Source organism: Pseudopipra pipra, chromosome 1 (assembly GCF_036250125.1).
Source record: "Pseudopipra pipra isolate bDixPip1 chromosome 1, bDixPip1.hap1, whole genome shotgun sequence".
In the NCBI taxonomy this organism is placed as follows: Eukaryota; Metazoa; Chordata; class Aves; order Passeriformes; family Pipridae; genus Pseudopipra; species Pseudopipra pipra.
In genome coordinates this window covers 153180685-153201326 of record NC_087549.1, presented here as the reverse complement: position 1 = coordinate 153201326, position 20642 = coordinate 153180685, and the positions used below count along the sequence as shown (strand labels likewise).

Genomic DNA, 20642 nt, shown 5'->3' with positions numbered 1-20642 from the left:
GGATCAGCTGGTAGGACAAAGCTGATCCCACTGTAACAGCTCCAGTTTAGAGCCCTGACTTGTGGATGGCTCGTTCCTAAGGCAGGACAGAGGTGTGAGGAGGAGACAGATTTCAGTCCCTCATGTGGGTGAAATGGGGAGGAAGCTGGTGGCAAAGGGGAACTGAGCTGGAAGATGCTTTGCCAGCCCCTCCACAGCCCCAGCCAGCAGCTGCTACTGCCCTGCAAGCCACAGGGCCCTCATCCCATGGAGGACAAAAGGAATGAGGTTCAGCTTTAAATGGAAAAAGAGCAGAGCCCCTGTGCTCTAAATTAAGCCATGGCTGAGCCAAGAGGGGTATTGGGTTTCTCCCTTCATCCTCTCCCCTCCCAGCCCAGCTCCCAGATGGCTGCTCCCATGGGACAGGGTGGCCTCACTCCACAAATGCCACCTGAGTCCCTGGAGTGTCCACTTACAGCTCCCAAACCATCCACAGCCCTGGGCTCAGAGCAGCTCATCTGTCGGGGAGAAGAGTGGTCTGTGGGATGCACTGTGGCAGCAAGGGATGGGGGGTCACTCCAGCCTGGCATTGACCCAACTGGGGCATTTTTTTGGGAAATGGAAGGGGATTGTGAGGAGAGGAGCTGAAGGCAGTCGGGTTTGACCTGATGCTGGGTGGGAGGAGGTGGTGGGAGCCTCCTTCAGAGTCCTTCCCTGGAGTGGCAGGAGGTCCTGGGACCACTGATGGAGTTGATGTGGGCCATGAGGGATGGGCAGAGCCATTCTGGGTGTGCTGGGAGGGGTCCTGAGAGGGACCTTGGATGAGTGGGTGGGGGACACATTCCTTTCTCCTGAGCCATCCTGCTGGCAGGAAGATCCCTGCTGAGGTCCTGGTGGGGTTGACACGTTCCCAGTGACATGTTTGTGTGAGGAACTCAATGGAACAACTTAAGGCAGTAGAAAACAATCCATGTTGGACCAACAAGAGAGCAGGAGAGGGACTTTTGACAAGGACATGGAGTGATGGGACAAAATGGCTTTAAACTGAAAGAAGGCAGGATTAGATGAGATATTAGGAAGGAATTCTTCCCTCTGAGGGTGGTGAGGTGCTGGCACAGGTTACCCAGAGAAGCTGTGGCTGCCCCATCCCTGGAAGTGTCCAAGGCCAGTGGAAGGTGTCCCTGCCCATGGCAGGAGGGATTGGAGCTACAGGAACTTTAATGTTCCTTCCAACCCAAACCATTCTAGCATTTTATGATTAAAACTCTCTCTCCTTCCCATCCAGAGATCTGTTCCAGCAGCCAGGAGGTTTGTTTGGTGTCCCCATTAACATCTCCAGCTCATGCCATGCCTCACTGGGACAGAGCCAAGCACTTTTCCTTGAACCCCCTCCACCAACTTCCCACTCACTTTCTCGGACACTAAAGAGTGGCTTGGCCTGAGGTCCTGTGCCACAACTTCCAGCAACCCACCCAATGTTTGAAAAAATACCATTTAAAGCATCTCAAAGCTGTAAACACTGAGGCAGTAAAACACAGAGGTGTCACCTGTGCTGAGGGAGACAGGCTGGTTACATTAAAAATAAATCATTATATTAGAAATCAAGAAGGGAGGCGGTTAATTTTTTTAAAAAATATGTATAAATTAAAGCTGAATGATTTTTAACACTGCAGTTCCCAAAGCCTTATAAAAAAGCTCTGCCCAGCCCTTCACCGGTGCTGCGTTTTGGATCGAGCAAGACCAAAAGTTACTTGGGTTTAAAAAAAAAAAAAATTAAAATTAATCATTGGCCTGAAACTCCGTGGATGCCCAACGAGAGCAGCACGATGGGGCTGTGACTCGGGAGCCCTCCTGGAATCCCTCACATCCACGAATCCGAGATCCCCCCCCTCCATCCCCGCGGCCACACAACGGGCTCGTTGTGCTCCCGGCAGAGCGAACACTCAGGAAAAAAAGGATTTGGGGGGGTGTTTTTCTCTTCTTCGTGGATTGGGATGGGGGTTGAGCGCGTTTGGGAGCCAGAGGGGTGACACAGATCTGTCAGTCCCCGGTGCCCCTTTCCTCGTGTCCTCCCTGTATCTCCCCACACCGCAGGGAGCCGATGACCCTCCGCATCCACAGACACGATTTTTCCCTCCTGCTGAGGCTCCTGGATGTGGCCATAAACCCCTCCCTGCCTGCCACAGGCAGAGGGAGCGTGAGGAATTGTGTCCCCGTGCTTATCTGCACCGATCTTTTAATTACTTCGCCTCTAAGCACGCAGTCAATTATGCCAAGGTCGGGAGCCAAGTCCCCGGGCAGGGCTGGAGCTGCAGCAGGATACAGGATGCAGGACACAGGCTGGGGCTCCGGGGCATCTGAGGGGCCGAATCCCGCCCTGATTGCGGCAAATTTAAGTGGCTCATTAGGTGCTGAAAGTGTTGGCCACACAGCCGTGGCCAAGGAGAGCCTCTCTCTGCACTCACCGGGTCAAAAATGACGCTAAAGAGCCTTTTTGTTTGCAAGCAGTGCTACAGCAAAGCTGGGCTGACCCGAGGGCTGCTCGTCCTGGAGATCCCCCCCCTCCGGAGCCCGGAATGCATCACCTCACCTCAAACCAGACAACCCGGGGAGGTATTTATAAAATCCGGGGTTCTCTGTCTTGTTTCTCTCCTTTGATCCTAAAGGCAGCTCAGGAGATGATCAGTGATGTTGGCCCCAGTGTGAGCTCTCCCCAGATCTCACAGGGATTTGGAAGGAAGATTTGGCCCCAGGGCAGGGGGATGGAGCTGACGCTGTGTTGAGTTGCTCTCGGCTGAGCTGTGTTTGCCCACCCTGAAATAACAGAGGCCACAACCCAACCCAGCCCCTTCCTAGGACTCCTAGTATTCCCTTCCTCTGCTGGAGATGCTGGAAGCTGAGAAGGAGCCCCCGAAGGTGGTTTGTAGAGATCATGGAGTCCTTGAGGTTGGAAAAGACCTCTGAGATCATTAAACCCAACTGTTAACCCAGCACTGCCAAGCCCACCACTAAACCACAACCCCAGAGTGTGTGTTTTGAACACCTTCAGGGACGGTGATCCCACCACATCCTTGGACAGCCTGTTCCAACGCCTGACCACCCTCCCAGTGAAGAAGTTTTTCCTAATGTCCAACCTAAACCTCCCCTGGACCATCTTGAGGTTGTTTCCTCTTGTCTGGATGCTGATTACCCGGGAGCTGGAGATGCTGCAAGCTTCGAGCCCCGCACGGATTTAAACTCCTCCAAGCCAGGGAGGAATTGCACCTTTTGGCTCCGTGCCTCAGCTTCCCCGTCCCTGTGCAATGTGAGCTGCCTCCCCTCTCCCCCAGGGTGATGGGGGTCTACTCTCACCTTTACAGGGCCTTAAAGTGGGGACCCAAACCCCCCTGTGAAGGAGCGGGTCCCCTGCCTGGGGGCTGCCTTGCCCCGGGGCTCCCAGGGCCGGCCCCGGGCCGTGTCCCCTGGCTCGGGGTGAGCTTTGGCAGCCAGCACAGGTCCTCTCCAGCAGCTGCCGTGACAGACAGTTCCCGAGCCACCCCCCTCTGCAGTGCTGCTCTAAAATAAAAATACCTCCCGCCGGCTCCGCTCCACTCCCAGCCAAACTTCCTCCAGGGGCAAGGTGGGGGGACGGCAGCCCGAAAATACACCCGCCCTCCCCCCCCACCAAGCCGGGCTGAGGGATGCTGTAGGGCAAGTCAGCGGCCCCCAAACCCCTCTGTAGTTCCTCCCGTTCCCCTTTTCCCCCCTCCTGCCCCCCCTGTCGCGGTGCTGGACGCTGGATCCCCGACCCTCGCCCGCCTCCCCCCGCGGCCCCGGGGCTCAAGGTCAGTAGCGGGGAGCGATGCGGGGCTGGGGGGAGCCACGCTGGGGGTGGGGACACGCTATCCCCGCACTTCCAGGGCTCTTTGTCACCTCCGGCTGTTCCCAGCGCCCGGCCGGGGTGCGGGGGAGGCGGAGGGAAGCGGGGGGATGATGGTGATGATGATGCCCCGCGGCCTCTCGGACCACCGGGGACCCCCCCGTGCACCTGACTCGGCATTCTGGGAGCGATCAGGAGTAAAACTTGTCCGAGGGGTCCCCCCGCCAGCCCCCCCCATAGGGTCGTTCGCCGCCTCCCGCCGGCTCCTTTGCGGGGTGGCCTTTCTCCGTCTCTAAAAAAAAAAAAATAGCTTTGGAAAGCATGGAAAGGAGGGAAAAAAAGCTTTTTAAAGGCACCTCCGTGCGTGCCCTCCCGCCGCAGGGGAACCGCAGCGCTCGCCCGCAGCGGCCCCGCACCGGGAGCGGCCACGGGGTGACCCCTGAATTCCCACCCGGGCTGAGCCCCGATTCCCCCTCGGGCTGACCCCCGAATTCCCCCCGGGCTGAGCCCCAATTCCCCCGGGAAACGCGTTTGCTTCACGCTGGGGGGGAGATCGGCTCACCCCGCATCGCTCTCAGGACACCCCCGCCCGCCTTTAAAAACCTCGGTGACCAAATAAAAACAAACATTCAAAACTAAGATAATATTTTTTAAATTTTATTTTGAATTTTGTATTTAATTACTTTAATAGTCGCGCAGAAGCTTTGAGATGCGGGTGCCAAAGCAGAGAGTGACCCGGTCGCTTTTTACTCCGTAATCCCTTCGCTGCTCTCAGGGGACTCCCACACGCGGGGATGGTTCCTCTCCCCCCGCATCCCTGCTGCTCCAGCCCTGAACCGTGTTTTGGCAGCTGCCGGACAGGCGGTCGGGAGGCTGCGGAGCGGCACGGCACGTCGCGCCGGGGTTAATTAGCCTTGGCGGGAGTAATTAGCCCGGGGCTAATTGCGGGGCTGGGTGTCGGCACCCCCCGAGCGCTGCAGATTCCACCGGAAGGTTCAGATGTGTCTGCGGCGTCCTAAGGCTCCTGGCTGGGAGGAATTTGGGACCGTGGGGCTTTTGGAGCCCCCCAGGAGCTGGAGGTTGGGCAAAACCTCGGCAGAAGGTGAGCAGCAGCTCAGGGAAGAGGAGTTGGGGTATCCCATCTCATCCTCTCCACCACTGCTGTCTCCGTGCTCTCTCCTGGATCCCCTCCAAGGATGCAACTAGGAATTAGGGGGGTGCACGTTGGAGGAGACCCATCCTGGGCAGCTGACATCCCAGAGCATCTCTGAAAGTCGGGATAAATGGGAAGAGCCCCTTATCAGGAACACCTGGCTGAGCCATCCCTAAATCCTTGCTCCTGGGTGGGGTTTGCAGCAACTTCTCTCTTTGCACCTGAGTTCACACCCCAGGTGTGACCCCCTTCTCCTTCCCTTCAACTTCCAGCCTTCCAGGAAGCCCCCAAAGCAGACCCATGGAGGAGCAGCAGGAATTCAGGGGGTTTGAGGGGTAGGAGGGCAGGTGAGCTCTCGCCTCCGGTTTTCTTCCCTCTCCTGTCTCCCTTTTCCCAGGTGTGGATCCCCTGTGGCGGCCAGAGGGATAAGCTGCCACCATGGGGGTTAAAACGATGCTCCCACACTACGAGCTGGGGTTTTATGCCCTCGTGGTCACCTGTGCCGTGGTTTACAGTGGCAGCGGGATCTTCGAAGCATCCAGAGGTAACACTTCCCACCACATCCCTGAGAGGGGGGATGGATGTAAGGTGCCTGCTTTTCCAGCTCTCAATATCAAGCAGCAGGTCCCTGGCTTTAATTCTTGCAGGAAAACAGCTTGTAAATAATTTCCGAAGGGATTTTTGCTTGGTTGCTTCCCTGTGCCCCCTTCCACAGCTCAGGGCAAGAGGCTGTGGGATGTCACAGCTCTCCAGTCAGTGCCCAAACAAACAGGCAACCACCCTGCCTACACAGGGATGCCTCCCAAATTTTTTGTTTGAACCTGAAAGTTTCATGGGATCAGCCAGGGGATGCGCCCTGTCAAAAAGATTTTGCTGGAAGTTCCTGCAGGAACATCTGTGGTTTCTGATGGTTGTCCGTGGCAATTTGGGAGGGGCTGTTTGAGCCCTGATGGCTCCTCATCACCACGATGAAGCCTCCCTGCCTTGCTTGAACCCAGACCCCATTTCCCAGAGCTGTTTCTCTCCCCATAACTCTGGGGTTTTTTTTTGCAGACAGCATGAACAGAAAGGCCTTTCGGGATGGAATAAAGCCGGGCTGGCACTACTTCGGCAGGAAGATGGTAAGCAGGGGAAGGACTCGGCCTTTTCTAGACAACATGGTCGGTGCTGGACACTGGAGAAGCAGAGCTGGTTTTGATGCTGCTGACACACTTTTGCAAAGTCCACGTGACTTGTATTTTTGTCCCTAAAGTAGCCAGGAAAATACCAGCCCTGCAGGGCTGGGGATGCTCTGCTTTGTGTGCGCCCGGACGAGCAACCTCTGCATGTCTCTCCCAGAGCTAAAGTGCTTGGGAGCCAGTGGGTGGAAAATGGGAAGAGAAGGCCGTGATAGTCGTGTGGCTGGGTCAGGGGTGTGAGTTGCCTGGTGCTGCTCCCACAGGACGTGGCCGATTTCGAGTGGGTGATGTGGTTCACCTCGTTCAGGAACATCATCATCTTCGCGCTCTCGGGACACGTCCTCTTCGGCAAGATCTGCTCCATGACGGTGCCACAGGTGAGCCAGGGGTGTGTGGGGACGGATGGGAAAGCACCAGGGTGAGCTGGGATCTGTGGAGGAGGCTTGGGGGACGCTCTAGGACGGGGGGATGTTCCGGGGTTGGTGCTTTCCCCGGGCTGACCCTGGTCACGGCTCTCTCCCGCAGCACCGGGCTGTGATGTACATGATCTACGGGGCCCTGGCCGTGCTGGGCAGCATGGGGCTGGTCTACCTGATGATCATCCTCTCCCACTGCCTAGTCCTCTACTCCGTGGCACTGGCCAAGCAGAAGTGGCTCTGCTACGTGGCCGGGCTCTGCTGTCTCGCCTCCTTCAAGGTGGAGCCGTTTGGCTCGTGGCAGGTGGGTGCTGACCTGGCCCTGTGTCTGCCTCATTTCCAGACCTCTTGTGTCCATAGCCTTGGGTTTATCTTCAAAGAGGGCTCCTGGGACACCCCCAGATCCTGGCATTTCTCCTGGAGTCAGAGCTCCCACAGTGTTTGAGAGGGAGGGGACTGTTGTGCTGCTAAGCTTGGGAATAATCCCACGGGGTCTGTGTTGTCTTTTGGCGGCTTCAGGATCCAGAGCTTGGGACGCCTGAGTCCTTCTTGCTGCCCAGGCAACAGTTTGTCAGCCAGGCAGGACATGTTCCTTCCTTGTGCCTCAGTTTCCCCACCTGTAACACAGGGCTGGGATGGGTTCAGGATGCTTGATCCCACAGTGCCCATCTCTTAGGTCACAGCCCAGTTAAGATTTTGTCTCACTGGTGGGCGGAGAGTGAGGCCCAGGAAGGACTTTATCAAGCTACTCAGCCCTCTCCATCAACCTTGTGCTGACTGGGGAGGTTATGTCCCTGTGACAGGGACCCACCCCAGACCAAAGCCTGTGTGACCAACAGCTGCTTGGTGACCACATGGACAAGAGGATCCAACAATTCCTGACTACTCTGGGATGCAGGAGCCAGCTGGGAAACCAAGCCCCAGTTTTCTCTTTCTGGCTCATTCACTCCAGGGACAATTGGTGTCAGAGCATAATTAGAGGTTTTGCCTGAAATGAAAACTAAACTAAAAGAGGTCAGGGTTAGATGAGATGTTAGGAAGAAATCTGTCATCGTGTGGGTAGTGAGGCCCTGGAGCAGGTTGCCCAGAGACACTGTGGCTGCCCCATCCCTGGAAGTGCTAAAAGCCAGGATGGACAGGGCTTGGAGTAACCTGAGATAGTGGAAGGTGTCCCTGCCCATGGCAGGGGGTTGGGAAGAGATGATCCTTGAGGTCCCTTCCAACCCAAACCATTCTATGATTCTGTACTGCCCCAGGAGTGATGTCCCCCCCAGAGCAGAGGAGCACAGGAGTGACACCACGTTCCTGGTGGTAACTCTTGGTTTCTCATCCAGAGCGGGTTTGTAACGGGAGCTTTTGATCTCCAAGATGTCCTTTTCTACGGAGGGAGCACCTTCACCATCATGCGCTGCATGAGCTTTGCCCTCGAGAGCTCTGAGAGGAAAGAGGGCATCTACTCCATCTTCGACCTCCTCAAGTACAACTTCTACCTCCCATTCTTCTTCTTTGGGCCTGTCATGACCTTTGACCAGTTCCATGCCCAGGTGAGTGCTCCTGAGGCTTCCTACATTTATTTGCTTGGGTTTAATGCCCACAAAAAAACCCAATTCTGGCCTTCACTTTCACAGTGAAGGTGAAAATGGTTGTAGAACTTCTTGTGGTCCCATAGAGCTTGTGGCCATAGACTGGGCTGTGCATAATGCTGTGATTTCTGTGGAGAGGGGCATAAACTGATGGGGTTTTAACCTTTCTTTGGGGTTTTTGGCCATGTCACAAGGGAGGACCTCCCTCACCTGCTTGGTGCCCCAGTGTCCTTATCTTGTCACCCCAATTCCTTCCTGCTGCCTCACTGAGCAGTGCCAGGAGGTCACAGTGAGGGCCAAACATGGAATAATTTCTCTAGAAATATCTAAGATTGGGTGGAAGGTCGTGTTTCAACAATCAGGGGCTTCCTCTGTGCTCCATGAAATATCCTGATGCCCCAAATCTTTACCTGTACCACAAAAAAACAAGGGAGCTTTTGGATGAGCCAGACTCCAGAGAGCACTGGGAAACATCAGCAGAAGCCTGAGCTGGTACCAGCCAACATCTGGAGCTGTTCCACAGGCAGGGATCAAGGAAACCAGCAGTGATTGCTCTCTCCCTCCTCTCTTCTTCCCATCTCAACGTCCTCTTGGTCATCAAAGCAAACCAGTGCTGCTGGCCAAGGGAGGGACCCCTTGCTGAGGAGGATTCCCCCCACCCCTCTGGTCCCTTTTGAAGAAGAACAGTTACACTGAATTTTTGGACCCAAATTGACGTCTGGGTGCAAAAGCATTTTGGAAAAACATTTGTGAACTCGAAAGAAAAACCAGCCCAGGGCAGGGTAGAGCAGCCAGAGCCCTGTGGTGAGGAGGGAACCAAAGACCCACCAGCCCAGCACCTTCTTTCCAACTTGGGGCTGGTACTGGTTGTCTAAAAAAGGGTCTGCCCTGGGCTTGTTTCCTCCAGGATGAGCCTTGATCCGAGTCCTGCTCCTTGCTGGTTTGTTCACACAGGGAATTAACAACCTCGTGGTGCCTGTTGAAAGGATCAAAAGCTCTCAGGTGCTACAGGATCTATTAAAAGGGTTTTTAGAGCATTTGACCCTGAAGATCATGAGGTCAGCTCTGGTGTCTCCTTGAGGGATGCAACCAGGTGCCTGTAACTTGGGACATCAAACTCCTCATGTCTCCAACACCTGAACTCCCACCGTTCCTACCAGACTCGATATAGTGGGAGTTTTATTTCCTGTTCTTTTGCACAGCCCCAAACTGGGATGTCTAAAGCCACATAATGGGCAATTCTCCCCTATTCTGCTTAGAATGATCACCCCAAAGGCACCAAGGATTAAGCCCCCAACCCGTTTCCCATGCCCCAGCCAGGGGTCCTGTGTTGGCCTGGCCACCACTGCCATCTCCTGGCTACATCCCCCCTGCACTGCTGGAGCTGCAGCTGACTGCAGAGGTGAGTTCTTAACTGCCCAACAGCCATTAGGGCAGGAGGCAGACAGAACCCTTCCCCAGGGTGGGGTGTATGGCCCAGTTAGGGAACGGATCTGTCCCTTTGGCTCCGACTGGCCCTACATCCCGGTGGAGCTCTTGCACCCCCATGTGAGGTGGAAATTCATCTGTACCAGGGCTTGGCCAACCCAATTTGAGATGAGAAGCATCTTCCTCACCAAGATCAAGGGAATAAATTCCCTTCTGTAGGGTTGGGAGTGTGGGGGACACAACCCTGATCCCAGGGCGATGGTGGCCAAGTGATGTCACCACACACAGACATGAGGATGAGAGGAAGTTGCACCAAGGGAGGTTTAGATTGGGAAATTTGGCGAAATTTCTTCAAGGAAATAGTTGTCAATCATTGGAACAGGCTGCCCAGGGAAGTGGTGGAATCACCTGGAGGGATTTAGAAGACATGTAGATGTGGCACTTTGGGACACGGTTTAGTGGTGGCCTTGGAAGCGCTGGGGTAATGGTTGGACTTGATGATCTTAATGGATTTTTCCAACCTAAATGGTTCTATGATTCTATGGAAGGGGGGCTCTGTGTCCTCCCACACATCTCCATGCCACAGCTTGTCCTCCTTCAGCTCCTCCTCCAGCCCAGGGCCCAGCGACCTCTTCATATCCTTAAAGAACCTGGCTTATAACAGACACAGAAAAAATCTGGCAAACGCTTTAATTCCCAGGAATCCTCTGGATTTGACAACAGGGCTGGTGCGGCAGCCTGTGGATTATGCAGGGAGAGCTCCCACCTCTCGCGGGGAATAAAGGGAAAGTAATAAACATAAGAGGATTTTGGATACAGCAGCAATTTTACGGCAGCGCGGGGAAGCAAGGACATCGCTCTGCCCGGTGTAATCCTGAAAGCTCCCTCTGATGATGTTTATATTACAAGGACCAGAGATATGACAGCTCCTGGAGGCAAAGCCCGGCCCCTGTTTGTACAAGGCACAGCAGAGGTGAAATTCCCATCAATCAGGTCCCACCGATTCGGGACGGCCCCTCGGGCAGCTCACCTTCTCATTTACAGCAGGACATCCAGAGATCATCACTCATCCTCCTCCTCCCAAATGACCCTGGCCAAAATTATGTATCTGGCCCTGGTGGAGCTGTCAGGTGGGATTCCATGCCTGGAATCCATCCTTTGGATGTGATGGGTACGGACACTTTGGTCCCTCTTAGTGACTTGTGCAAGGGGCCATCCTTAAGCATGAGGTTGATTTTTCTGAGCACGTCCCTGCAGAAAGAACATAAAACCCTGGGAGTTCCCTGGTGGGTATGGATTTCACCCCACCTAGAGTGGTACAGCCAGAGCTGTCCCTGCTGTGTGTCACCCTGTGCCTGCTCTGCTGGACTCCCCAGCGATGGGAACGGGAGGGATGCTGTGGGTGGGACGTGTCCTGCTCGTTGTGGACGTGCCCACCCGAGCTAGTCCTTGGGTCTGCCTTAATCGGTGGAAATTTGGGCCATGAAGTCCATGTGTGATTTCAAAGGAGAGCAATGAGTCCCCCTTTGGACCTCGAGTGTCCCTCTGGACGGAGGAACACGCTGCCCATCCCGTCCCTCGGCTCATCCCAATCCTGGTTTCTCGGTCCTGGCAGGTGAGCACGCGGGAGCTGAGGCGCAAAGACGACGAGATGAAGAGCATCCGAGTCAACGCCCTCCTGCACGTGGGGGCCATCGTAGCCGTGGACATCTTCTTCCACTTCTTCTACATCCTCACCCTCCCTTCCGACCTGAAGTTCGTGACCCGCCTCTCGGACTGGTCCCTGGGTGAGTGGCCATGCCTGGGCACGTTCACCCCTGTACTCAGCTCCAAGGCAGTGGTGAGTGACCCAGACCTGCACCCACCCCCACTGAGAGCCTTTGGCAAGGCCTGTGTTGGACAGGTCTGAGTGAAAACCCCCCCCTTCTTCCAGCACAGAGCTGGGGCAGGGCAGCCCCGCAGAGCTGATGGTGTTGGTCTGACCCTCTCAGTGCGAAGTGTTTAGTTTGGGGTTTCAAGAAGCTGAGCACCAAGACATTCTCATTGCCTTTTTCTGACTGGAAGGGAGCTCAGCACCTCCAAAAAGTCACCAGGACACAGCAAAAAACATGCAGCAAGGCAAAGCCTGATTGCATGTAAGGAATGTTGTTCACAGAGTGGTCAAACACTGGAATAGGGGCCCAGAGGTGTTACAGGTTATCCCAAAACACTCATATTCAATCCTTAAATGGACAATGTCCAGAGCAGTGTAATCTTCATTTAAAGTTGGCTGTTCTCAAAGCAGGGCTGGACTAGGGACCTCCAAAAGCCAAACTCCCAGGGTGATTGGTGGCAACAGGGCTGGAATTCAGCTGGAAGCTGGAATGAGGATTTATTTCAGCCAGTCAAATACGTGTCTGAGGGCAGTGTTTGAGGCACCACCCACATGGCAGAGGACAAGCAGGGGCTGGAGGAGCCCTATGTCTCTCCAGAGTGGCAGCTGGAGGGCAGGATAAAATCCTAACGCAGCTGGAATGGCACTAGCATGGATTTAGGGTGTCCTAAGAGACCTGGGTGGACTGACCTTGCATGTGTTGCTCCAGAGGGAGCTGAGCTTTTCTGACTGTTCTGATCCCACCTGGCTGGTCCCTGGTGGGAGCATCAAGGCACTGCATGGCCCTTAAGCTGAGAGTTGAATCCCACCAGGATGGGGACATTTTACTTCCTGCTTGCACAGGAATTTGCAATCTTTAGTGCCTGATCCTGCAGGGTTTGTCTCCCAGTGTCAGACACCTCTCCAAGGCAGAGGTTCTGGCCCTGGCTCTGCTGTAGGACCAATGTTACTTCTATGGCCACAGGGGGCGTTTTGATGGAGGTGCCAATAAAACCTCAGAGGTCAGAGCTGATGAAATCACTGTTAACAAGCCTCAGAGGGAAGGAACAATGTTGTGACAGAATAAATTACTGTATGTACAGAATTTCTTAGACCACCAAGACCAATTAACAGTTTGCTCCCAAATACCCTGAGAAAGAAGGGACTGTCCTTTGGTTCAAGCTTCTTAAAAAGCTTAGTTTTGAAAGTTTTGCTGGTCAAAGACAGCTTTAGACTGTCCTCTTGATGTTATGTTTGTTGCAGCAGACTTCCTGCTCCCATGGGACATGATGTCCCCAAGAAGTCCTGAGGGTGACACATCTCATGTTGCTCTTCAACAGTTTGACTCTCGTTTTTGCTCCAGCTGGCCTGGCCTACTCCAATTTGGTGTATGACTGGGTGAAAGCTGCTGTCATGTTTGGGGTCATCAACACCATCGCCAGACTGGACCACCTGGACCCACCCCAGCCCCCGAAGTGCATCACCATGCTCTACATCTTTGCAGAAACGTGAGTACCCCACGTGCCTCGAGGGAGAGGGACAGCGTTTCTGAGCTGAGCAGAATGTGCATGGAGGGGAGAACAGCTGGGCTGCTCTTCTGGGGAGATGGGCTGTGAGCTGGAGACCACCTGCAGCAAACAGCCCCTACTGAACCTCCGACTCAGGGCCTGGCACAGCCCAGGGAAATATCCTTGGGCAGGAATAAGGAGAGAAGTTAAACCACGTCAGTAGTGGGGCCTGTCCAAGGCAGGAGCATGGAGCATTTCTGAGAGCAATGTCCAGGGTGTACCTTGCCAGGGGACTGGGTGTTTTAACAAGTTTTTTATCATCCTCACTGCGTGTTTTAACACGTTTTTATCATCTGCATTTTAGGCATTTTGACAGAGGGATTAATGACTGGCTGTGCAAGTAAGTGTCTGATCGACCACCTCTAGCCTGGTTTGGGGTCTTCTCTTTCATCACATACCAGTGAAGCATCAAATGCTGTTCATCCCAAAGCTGTGCTGTCCCCTCTTCTGGGTGAATCCCACTGTTTGGTCTGTTTAGCCCCAGACCTACTGAATTAATTGCCACAAAGAGCAACAGCCCCTTCTTCCAAAGCTGGGAATAAGAGAGTCCTGTCCCAGAAATCCCTTTAAGTCTGGTGGATTTAGAGTTCCCTCGAGGGAGGAAGAGTCAGGTTCATATTCTGCCAGGAGAAAAGGGAATTGAGCCCAGGTCTCCCATATCCTGTAGCTCCATCTGCATCTCCCTTAAGCCACGAGTGCACACCAGCAAACCTGTTGTGAAGGCAGTGACTGCTCTGCAATTAAATCCTGAGCACCAACAAGTCTGAGAGATCCCAAAGTTTTATCAACCTTTTACCTGCCAGCGGGGGAAAGGGGGGAATTTTGTCCTCAATGATCTATAAGTCTGTGAGGAACACGAGTCACAAGCAGCTGGGATGAGGCAAAAACCCAGAATGTCTCAGGCAGAACATCCTCCCTTTCCCACTGGATGCTCTGGGTTGACCTGCCTGCGAGGAGCCTGCGGTGGGTGGGTGCGGGATAAGGGATTCCAGAGGGGTCTCCCTGACTACAGGGAGCACCAACCCCTTTCCTTGGCCACCAGGTACGTGTATGATCACATTGGAGAGAACCATGACAGCATCCCGAAGGAGCTCCTGGCCAGTGTCACCACCTTTGCTGTCACCACCCTGTGGTTGGGGCCCTGTGAGGTCGTTTACATCTGGTCCGTCGTCAACTGCTTCGGCCTCAACTTCGAGCTCTGGGTGCAGAAGTTCTTCCAGCTGGGGCCCTTTGCCAAACTGGAGGTGAGGGACTGGGCTTCAAGGGCCTGGGGGAAGGCCAGTGGGTCTGGGACCAAGCTCTGGTGCTGGAAAGCATCATGAATTTAGGGAACTCAAACTTGTTTGTACGAGTCAGATCCGTTTTGAGCTGGGATTAAAGAGCAGAATCCCTGATGGTGCCATGGAGCTCCATGTCCTGGCCTCCTCAAACTCTTTCCTGTGGCCTTTGAGGTCACAGAATCATTAAGGTTTGAAAAGACCTCTGAGATCCTCAAATCCAACCATCAGCCCAGCAGCACTGTGTTCACCACTAAACCCTGTCCTCAAGTGCCACATCCACATGTTCTTTGAACACTTGTGATGTCCCTGGAGCATCCTTGTGATCAGCTGCTGGGCTGTGCAAGGGAAGCACAGCCTTGGTGCTCTGTATCCCTTCATTTTATGTTCTGTGTCACCCACCCAGAGCAAACTCCCACCTACCCCTGTGATGCTTCCCGGGAAATTTAGGTTGGGGTGGACCTTTCAGGGGGAAAACAGAAGTCCAAGAGAAGCAGGAATGCAGCTCCAATGAGGCATCAAAGTACCACAGACGGGCACAAAATCTGGGGTCTGTCCATGGGGAAAAGCTTAAAAATTTCCCCATGGACACATGGGGAATATTCTGTAGGGGATATCCATATTCTGTGATTCTGTGGGGAAATGGTTTTATATTTCCACATGGAAATAATTTGTTCTTCTTGTTCTGAAAAACACCTTGGCATTCTGAGTGGTTTTGATCTAATTTCTGATGAAAGCAAGTGTTTAAGTACTAGAAAAAAATTATTTTCCAAACAGTTCAAAACCTGTCTCAGTTTGTTTGAGACCAAGGTGTCTCAGGGACACACTGAAAGAAAAACTTAGGAAACCCCATCCTGGAAGCAGTTATGTTCCTATTTGTTTTGCTCAGCCCAAAGTCTGGAGATCCTAAACTGGCTAAAGAAAAATCCGTTCTGAATACAAACTGTGGAGAGCAATCCTCCTGTTTGCTCTCCTTGTTGAACTTCTAATCAGATTAAGGCTCTCACAGGCAATGAAATCTCCTTCCCTGTGGCACCACAATTCTCAGCACTAAGTGGCCTGGGGATTCACTGTGCTCTTTGAAGACTGATATAAACCCTTTCCCTGCTCCACTCTCAGCAGCAGCTCCTGAGGATTATGTGCCAGTGACAATTTCACTCTGCTGCTGTCACTAGTTGTCAGCTTTTTTTTTTTTTTAATTCCTAAGTAACAATCTTTACCAGGACCTGGGATTGATTTGCATGCAGGACTAATAATAATAATAATAATAATAATAATAATAATAATAATAATAATAATAATAATAATAATAATAATAATAATAATCCTGGTATACCACAGCATTCTTTTTTTAGGAATGGTTTACCCAACCATTGCATTCCTAAAGGGGCTTCAAAAGAGCTGGAGAGGGACAAGGACATGGAGTGACAAGGACAAGGGGAAATGGCTTTAAACTGCCAGAGGGCAGAGTTAGATGGGATATTGGGAAGGAATTCTTGGCTGTGAGGGTGGGGAGGCCCTGGCACAGGTTGCCCAGAGAAGCTGTGGCTGCCCTATCCCTGGAAGTGTCCAAGGCCAAGTTGGATGGGGCTTGGAGCAACTGGACTAGTGGAAGGTGTCCCTGCCCATGGCAGGGGTTTGAAATGAGATGATCCATAAGGTCCCTTCCAAACAAAACCATTCTGTGATCCTACAATTAGCATGAAACTGTGTCTAACATCTTGTCCCTACTCATGGGACCCCGAAACACCAGCCCAGGGCCCCTAATGCAGCAAAGCAGATGTTTTGCCTTGTCCTAACATTTCTTCATGCCAGAGGCACTGAAGGCTGCTCTGATTTTTGCCTCCCTTCTGGAATCCCAGCTGGAGTTGGACCAGTGCCTTCCCTTTCCTCACAACCCCGTTTTCCCTCACGCTCTGCCCCCTCCCCTCCACAGGCCAAGCTGTCAGGGGCCATGTCCCGGCGGATCCGGGCGGCTTTTGGGGCAGTGAACTTCTGGGCCATTGTCCTCTACAACATCCCTGCCCTCAGCAGCCTGGACTTCGCACTGCTGGTGACCAAGAGACTCCTCGTGACAGGTAAGGTGCTCCCTCCCACTGAGGGACCCTTGTCTTAATGGGGACTGGTAGGGGAGATGGAGACAGTGACTTTTGAGTCCTCTTGGGTCTAAAGTGGCCTAATTTGTTACGTGGCTGCTCTAAGTGTGCTTAATTCTTATGAAATAAATGCAGGCAGTGGTTTCCGAGCTCCCACCCTCCCCATGAGAGCACTTTGGGATCCAAGCTGCCTTCCAGGTGTGCTTGTACAGCTCCTGGCACAGCCTGGCACTGATTTAGGCTCCTTGGAGCAATGCAAAGGTCACAATCACCCCACTGGGCTGAGCCCCTGACTGTGAAAATCTCCCCTTGCTGGAGAAAGGGATTTACTTGTCCTGCCTCATCCCCTTTGCTTTGGAAGCTATTCCTGCACCAACCTGAAGGTGACAGGTACAAATCCTTGTCCTGCAGCCTGTGCATTTCTAATCAGTGGATGGTGGCACTATTTGAAGTCTTCTGGAGCTGCCCAGGGTATAAATAGCTATAGAGAGCTCACGTCCTCCAGCCTTCCCTGGGAGGGGGTGGCGTAGGGAATGGGTAATGTCATGCTCTGGGCTCAGTGTGCCAGGAGTGCCTGCCTGCTGAGCCAGTTGGCCTTTGCTGGTTGCATTATTCATTTCAGAGGTCCTGTTTTAGCAGGAACAAGCCCTGTATCTCCCCTCTGCTGTGGATACGGGGTTTGTGATTGCAGATGCCGTCAGACCCTTCCTAAGTGGAAGGAGAGCTCCTGGTTTTCAGTCACTGACGTGGGTGACAAAAATATGTGTTTTCCTGGGTGGACACTGTGTCCCCACGAAGTACAGGACAAGGCTGGGGTTGATCCTCAGCATCAGTGGGGCCCCAAAGCTTCCAGAAGTTCCCAGTGTTGAGCAATGGGCAGGTTGAATGGGGAGAAAGTCAACCACCATGTCTGAACTCGAGGAGCAGAAGGAGTTCTGGGGATAAGAGAGGGCTCAAAGCCATGTTCCCACATTGGTTGCTGTCCCTGGTGTCTTGGTGGGCTCAGGCACAGCTTCATCTAAAATCTGCTCCTGGGGATTTCTCTCTTCTCTCAGCGGAGCTGCAGGGCTGGATCCGGGATGAAAAACGTCATTGGCCACTGTGAACTTGTGGGACCTCCCAGGCCCACCTGAGAGGCATCAATGCTGGTGAAGAACTGTCCTTTTCAGGCATGGAACCACATGAAGATGACCATGTCTCCCTCCCTCTCCTAGGTTTCCCTGTCAGCACCTTGTCCATCTGGTTCATCACGTACTGTGGAGTGCAGCTGATCAAAGAGCGCGAGCGCATCCTGGCCATCAAGGAGGAGGAGAAGAGTGACAAGGCAAAGGTGGAGTAGGGGAGGCATCAGCAGGCTTATCCCAAAGCCTTGTCTCCCTTCCTGCCACTGCTGCCAGGACAGCCCCTGGCTGGGGCTCTCCAGGCCCTCCTGACAATCGGACTTGTAGCTCACCCTTGTAGAAGTCACCTGGAAGGCACCGGTCAGCCCCTTGCTGCAGGAATGATTTTCTGTCAGGCACAGTGGGCGTTTCACAGGCTCCCCAGGCTGCCCAGGCAGCTCCCAGGACATTTCTTTCATGCCAGATAGAGCCATCCCGTGGTTTTTCTGACCCTCTGACATTGCGCAGGCCTAGAGATTTCACCCACAACTCTTGGTCCACCAGCACTCGGAGCTCCCACAGGACATGTAGCTCATGTCTCCCAGAGGAGACCCTCCAAGTCCCATGGCTGGAGGTTTTAGGGTGGGCCAGGACACTGAGAAAGGGATTAGCTGGTGCTGAGCCTGCTCTGTGCAGAACATCTCCATCCCGTGTTCCCTTCACCACAAGAAATGATCTGATTTACTGTGCGGGGTTCAGCTTCTGTGGTTGTGCACTGAGGGCTGTGAAAGTGCTCAGCAGGATCCACTCCTACCAAGAGATAGTAAATAAATAGTAGAGGCTTTACAGCAAAGGGAAGGAGGACCAGGAAGGACACATTGAAGGGTGACTCTGCCCACCACTGTCAGCCGTGCACGGTGCTGGGTGTCACAATCTCTACAACACAGGTCCCTTCACTGATAAATGTCTCAAAAAAAGTGATTTAGTGCCAACACCAGGCACAGTTAATGAGTGTGGGAGCCAAACTGCTTCACAGCCATTGTGCATCATCTGCAGGTCACACTGGGAGCGAGGAAGCCAAAGAAACACAACACATGGCCCACAACTGCTTGGTCCCCAGGGCTCAGCTCAAACCCTAAGGGCTCTCTACTGCTGGCTCTGAGTGGCCACCACAACCATCCTGCTGTGACACATGTCCTGGGGCTCAAGCCAAATCACACTTCTATATTTCTTTTTTGTATGCTATGGACTAGGGTTTGAACTCACATTCCTGCCCATGGCTGAGGGGCAGAAGATGCTGTAGCCAACTCCTGCTCATCTCCAGCCACCCACTCACCCGTCTTCTCAGCTGCCTTTGGTGGGCACAGCCCCAGCCCATGAGTGCATGGCTGAGTGAGCACACAGGTAAACACAGGAGGGGAAAGACCCTGGATGAAAGGCAGTGACTTGGGGGTGGGAGAAAGCCCATGGAAGTCTCCTTGGAGAAGCAGACTTTGGGATCCAGCACGGGAGTGTGTGAAACACGGTGCCTTGGGGAAAAGGGGGGTTAATAACTTCAAAATAGCTCTGGGTCTCTTGCACTTTAGAGTAACTTTCAGTGGCCTTATGTCTGAGGTGTGTCAGTGTTTGGTGAGGGCAGAATCTGGACCCCTTTGCAATGTGGGTATTGGTGCTGGTGTGTTCTGGCTTCCCTGTGGATGAAGCAGGATCAGTTCCTAGCCAGCTTTCAGCTCTGCCAAAGTAATTTGTGAAGTCCCTGATAAATGTCACTTATTTATGTAGTAAAATAAATGTTGGACAACTCTGGCCCCTGCTGCTCATCCCTGTTCTGCTGCTGTACTGCAGGTGACATCTCGGCCATCGGAGCTGAGAGACACAGGGATCTCTTTGCAGGTCCTCACCTCCCACTCAAAACTGTGACATGAGACATTACTGACTTTTAACAGAAACCCACCTTAGTGGCATCACCAGATTGGAGGTTGGGCTGCAGCTTGATTCACTCCCACCTTTATTTTGACTCCATGTTTGTACTGGTGAAATATCTTGAGCCTGTGGCCATCAAATTGCCATTTATGTGGGTTTTTAGTTAAGAGCTACATAGGGATTATTTCTGGGAACCTGACCAAAAATGCTGGAATTAAGGGCAGGTATTGTGCCTTGATGGCACCTCCTCGCATCCTTAAAGCCTCTTTGGCTGCCAAGCACAGCCCTTTTTAACACAGGTCTGCTGCTGGACTTTTGGAAGAAGTTTCTTGGCATCTCCATTATTTCAGATTTAGTTTTTCCACCGTAACAGCTATGACAGGATGTGCTTCCTCGGGGGTGCAATGAATCTCTCCTCCTCCACACGGGTGTCCTTGCACAACTGACACCACCCTGAGGTACTGAACCCAGGGGCTGTGTGGCTGTGGGTGGCTCAGCTCAGGTCCTTGGCTGCCCAGCAGGACAAACAGAGTCACCTCCCGGTGTCCAAGTGGGTGACTCACATGGCAAATCCCAGTGACTCTGCACTGCCCTCCTGACTTGGATACTCCAGGAGTGAAAATAGCCCATTCACTAAGGATCTATATTTACCCAGCAGCTGCATCTGCTGAAGCTGCCAGAAGGAGCTAATCTTAGACACCAACCCAGCCAGTGATCTGTTAGACACAGTTCAGGGGAGATCTTGGGTTTTGCCCTCCTTTACCTGAAGTTGTCCCCTCAGTGTCACCACTCTGAGAAGCCCAGGAGGTCTGGTGGGCCAGGAGCACCCTGGTGCTGTCTCAGCCAGCTCAGCCTTGCACAGGAGACCCTCACCCTCACTGAATTGCACTCTAGCATGGGATATATCCACTCCTCATCTCTCTCCTGAAGAAGAGCATCTCATCATATGTAGTTATTGGGGTTTTTTTCATAAAACTCACACAAGAAGCCAAGAAAAGCAATTATTTACTGCAATTACAAATCCCAATTAATAACCCTACACTGGACACTTTCTTGATCAGCCTGACGTGACTACAATTCCTGCATGCACCTTCCTTGTCCAAAAATTTTGTATGGGAAGGAGTGATCCTGCTGCATCCCTTAGGATGCTTTCCATGTATCCTCACTGTCATGGCTTAATCCCAGCTGGCAATTAAGTGCTACATGGCCTGTCATTCACTCCCCCTGCAC

General features: G+C 53.1%; 1 protein-coding gene across 2 annotated transcripts; it reads left to right on the top strand.

The window, feature by feature from the left end:
- Positions 1–3553: 3553 nt before the first annotated feature.
- On the top strand, positions 3554–19295 carry HHATL (hedgehog acyltransferase like). Of its 2 annotated transcripts, XM_064639618.1 has the most exons (12): positions 3554–3803; positions 5389–5535; positions 6045–6112; positions 6433–6546; positions 6695–6889; positions 7920–8129; positions 11212–11383; positions 12812–12956; positions 13321–13356; positions 14059–14260; positions 16230–16371; positions 17604–19295. In XM_064639618.1, exons 2-12 carry the CDS (start codon positions 5430–5432, stop codon positions 17726–17728), a joined length of 1515 nt encoding a protein of 504 aa, XP_064495688.1. In that variant the 5' UTR covers positions 3554–3803; positions 5389–5429; the 3' UTR covers positions 17729–19295. The 2 variants fall into 2 exon arrangements, with proteins under 2 accessions (XP_064495688.1, XP_064495695.1); XM_064639625.1 differs by lacking the exon at positions 3554–3803 and having other exon boundaries at positions 5433–5535; positions 6049–6112.
- Positions 19296–20642: the final 1347 nt, after the last annotated feature.

Coding starts and splice junctions, on each gene's coding strand:
- HHATL (XM_064639618.1), top strand. CDS start 5,430: ATGGGGGTTAAAACGATGCTCCCACACTACGAGCTGGGGTTTTATGCC. Junction 6,113..6,432: donor ACTACTTCGGCAGGAAGATG/GTAAGCAGGGGA, acceptor CTGCTCCCACAG/GACGTGGCCGATTTCGAGTG. Junction 14,261..16,229: donor GGCCCTTTGCCAAACTGGAG/GTGAGGGACTGG, acceptor TCCCCTCCACAG/GCCAAGCTGTCAGGGGCCAT.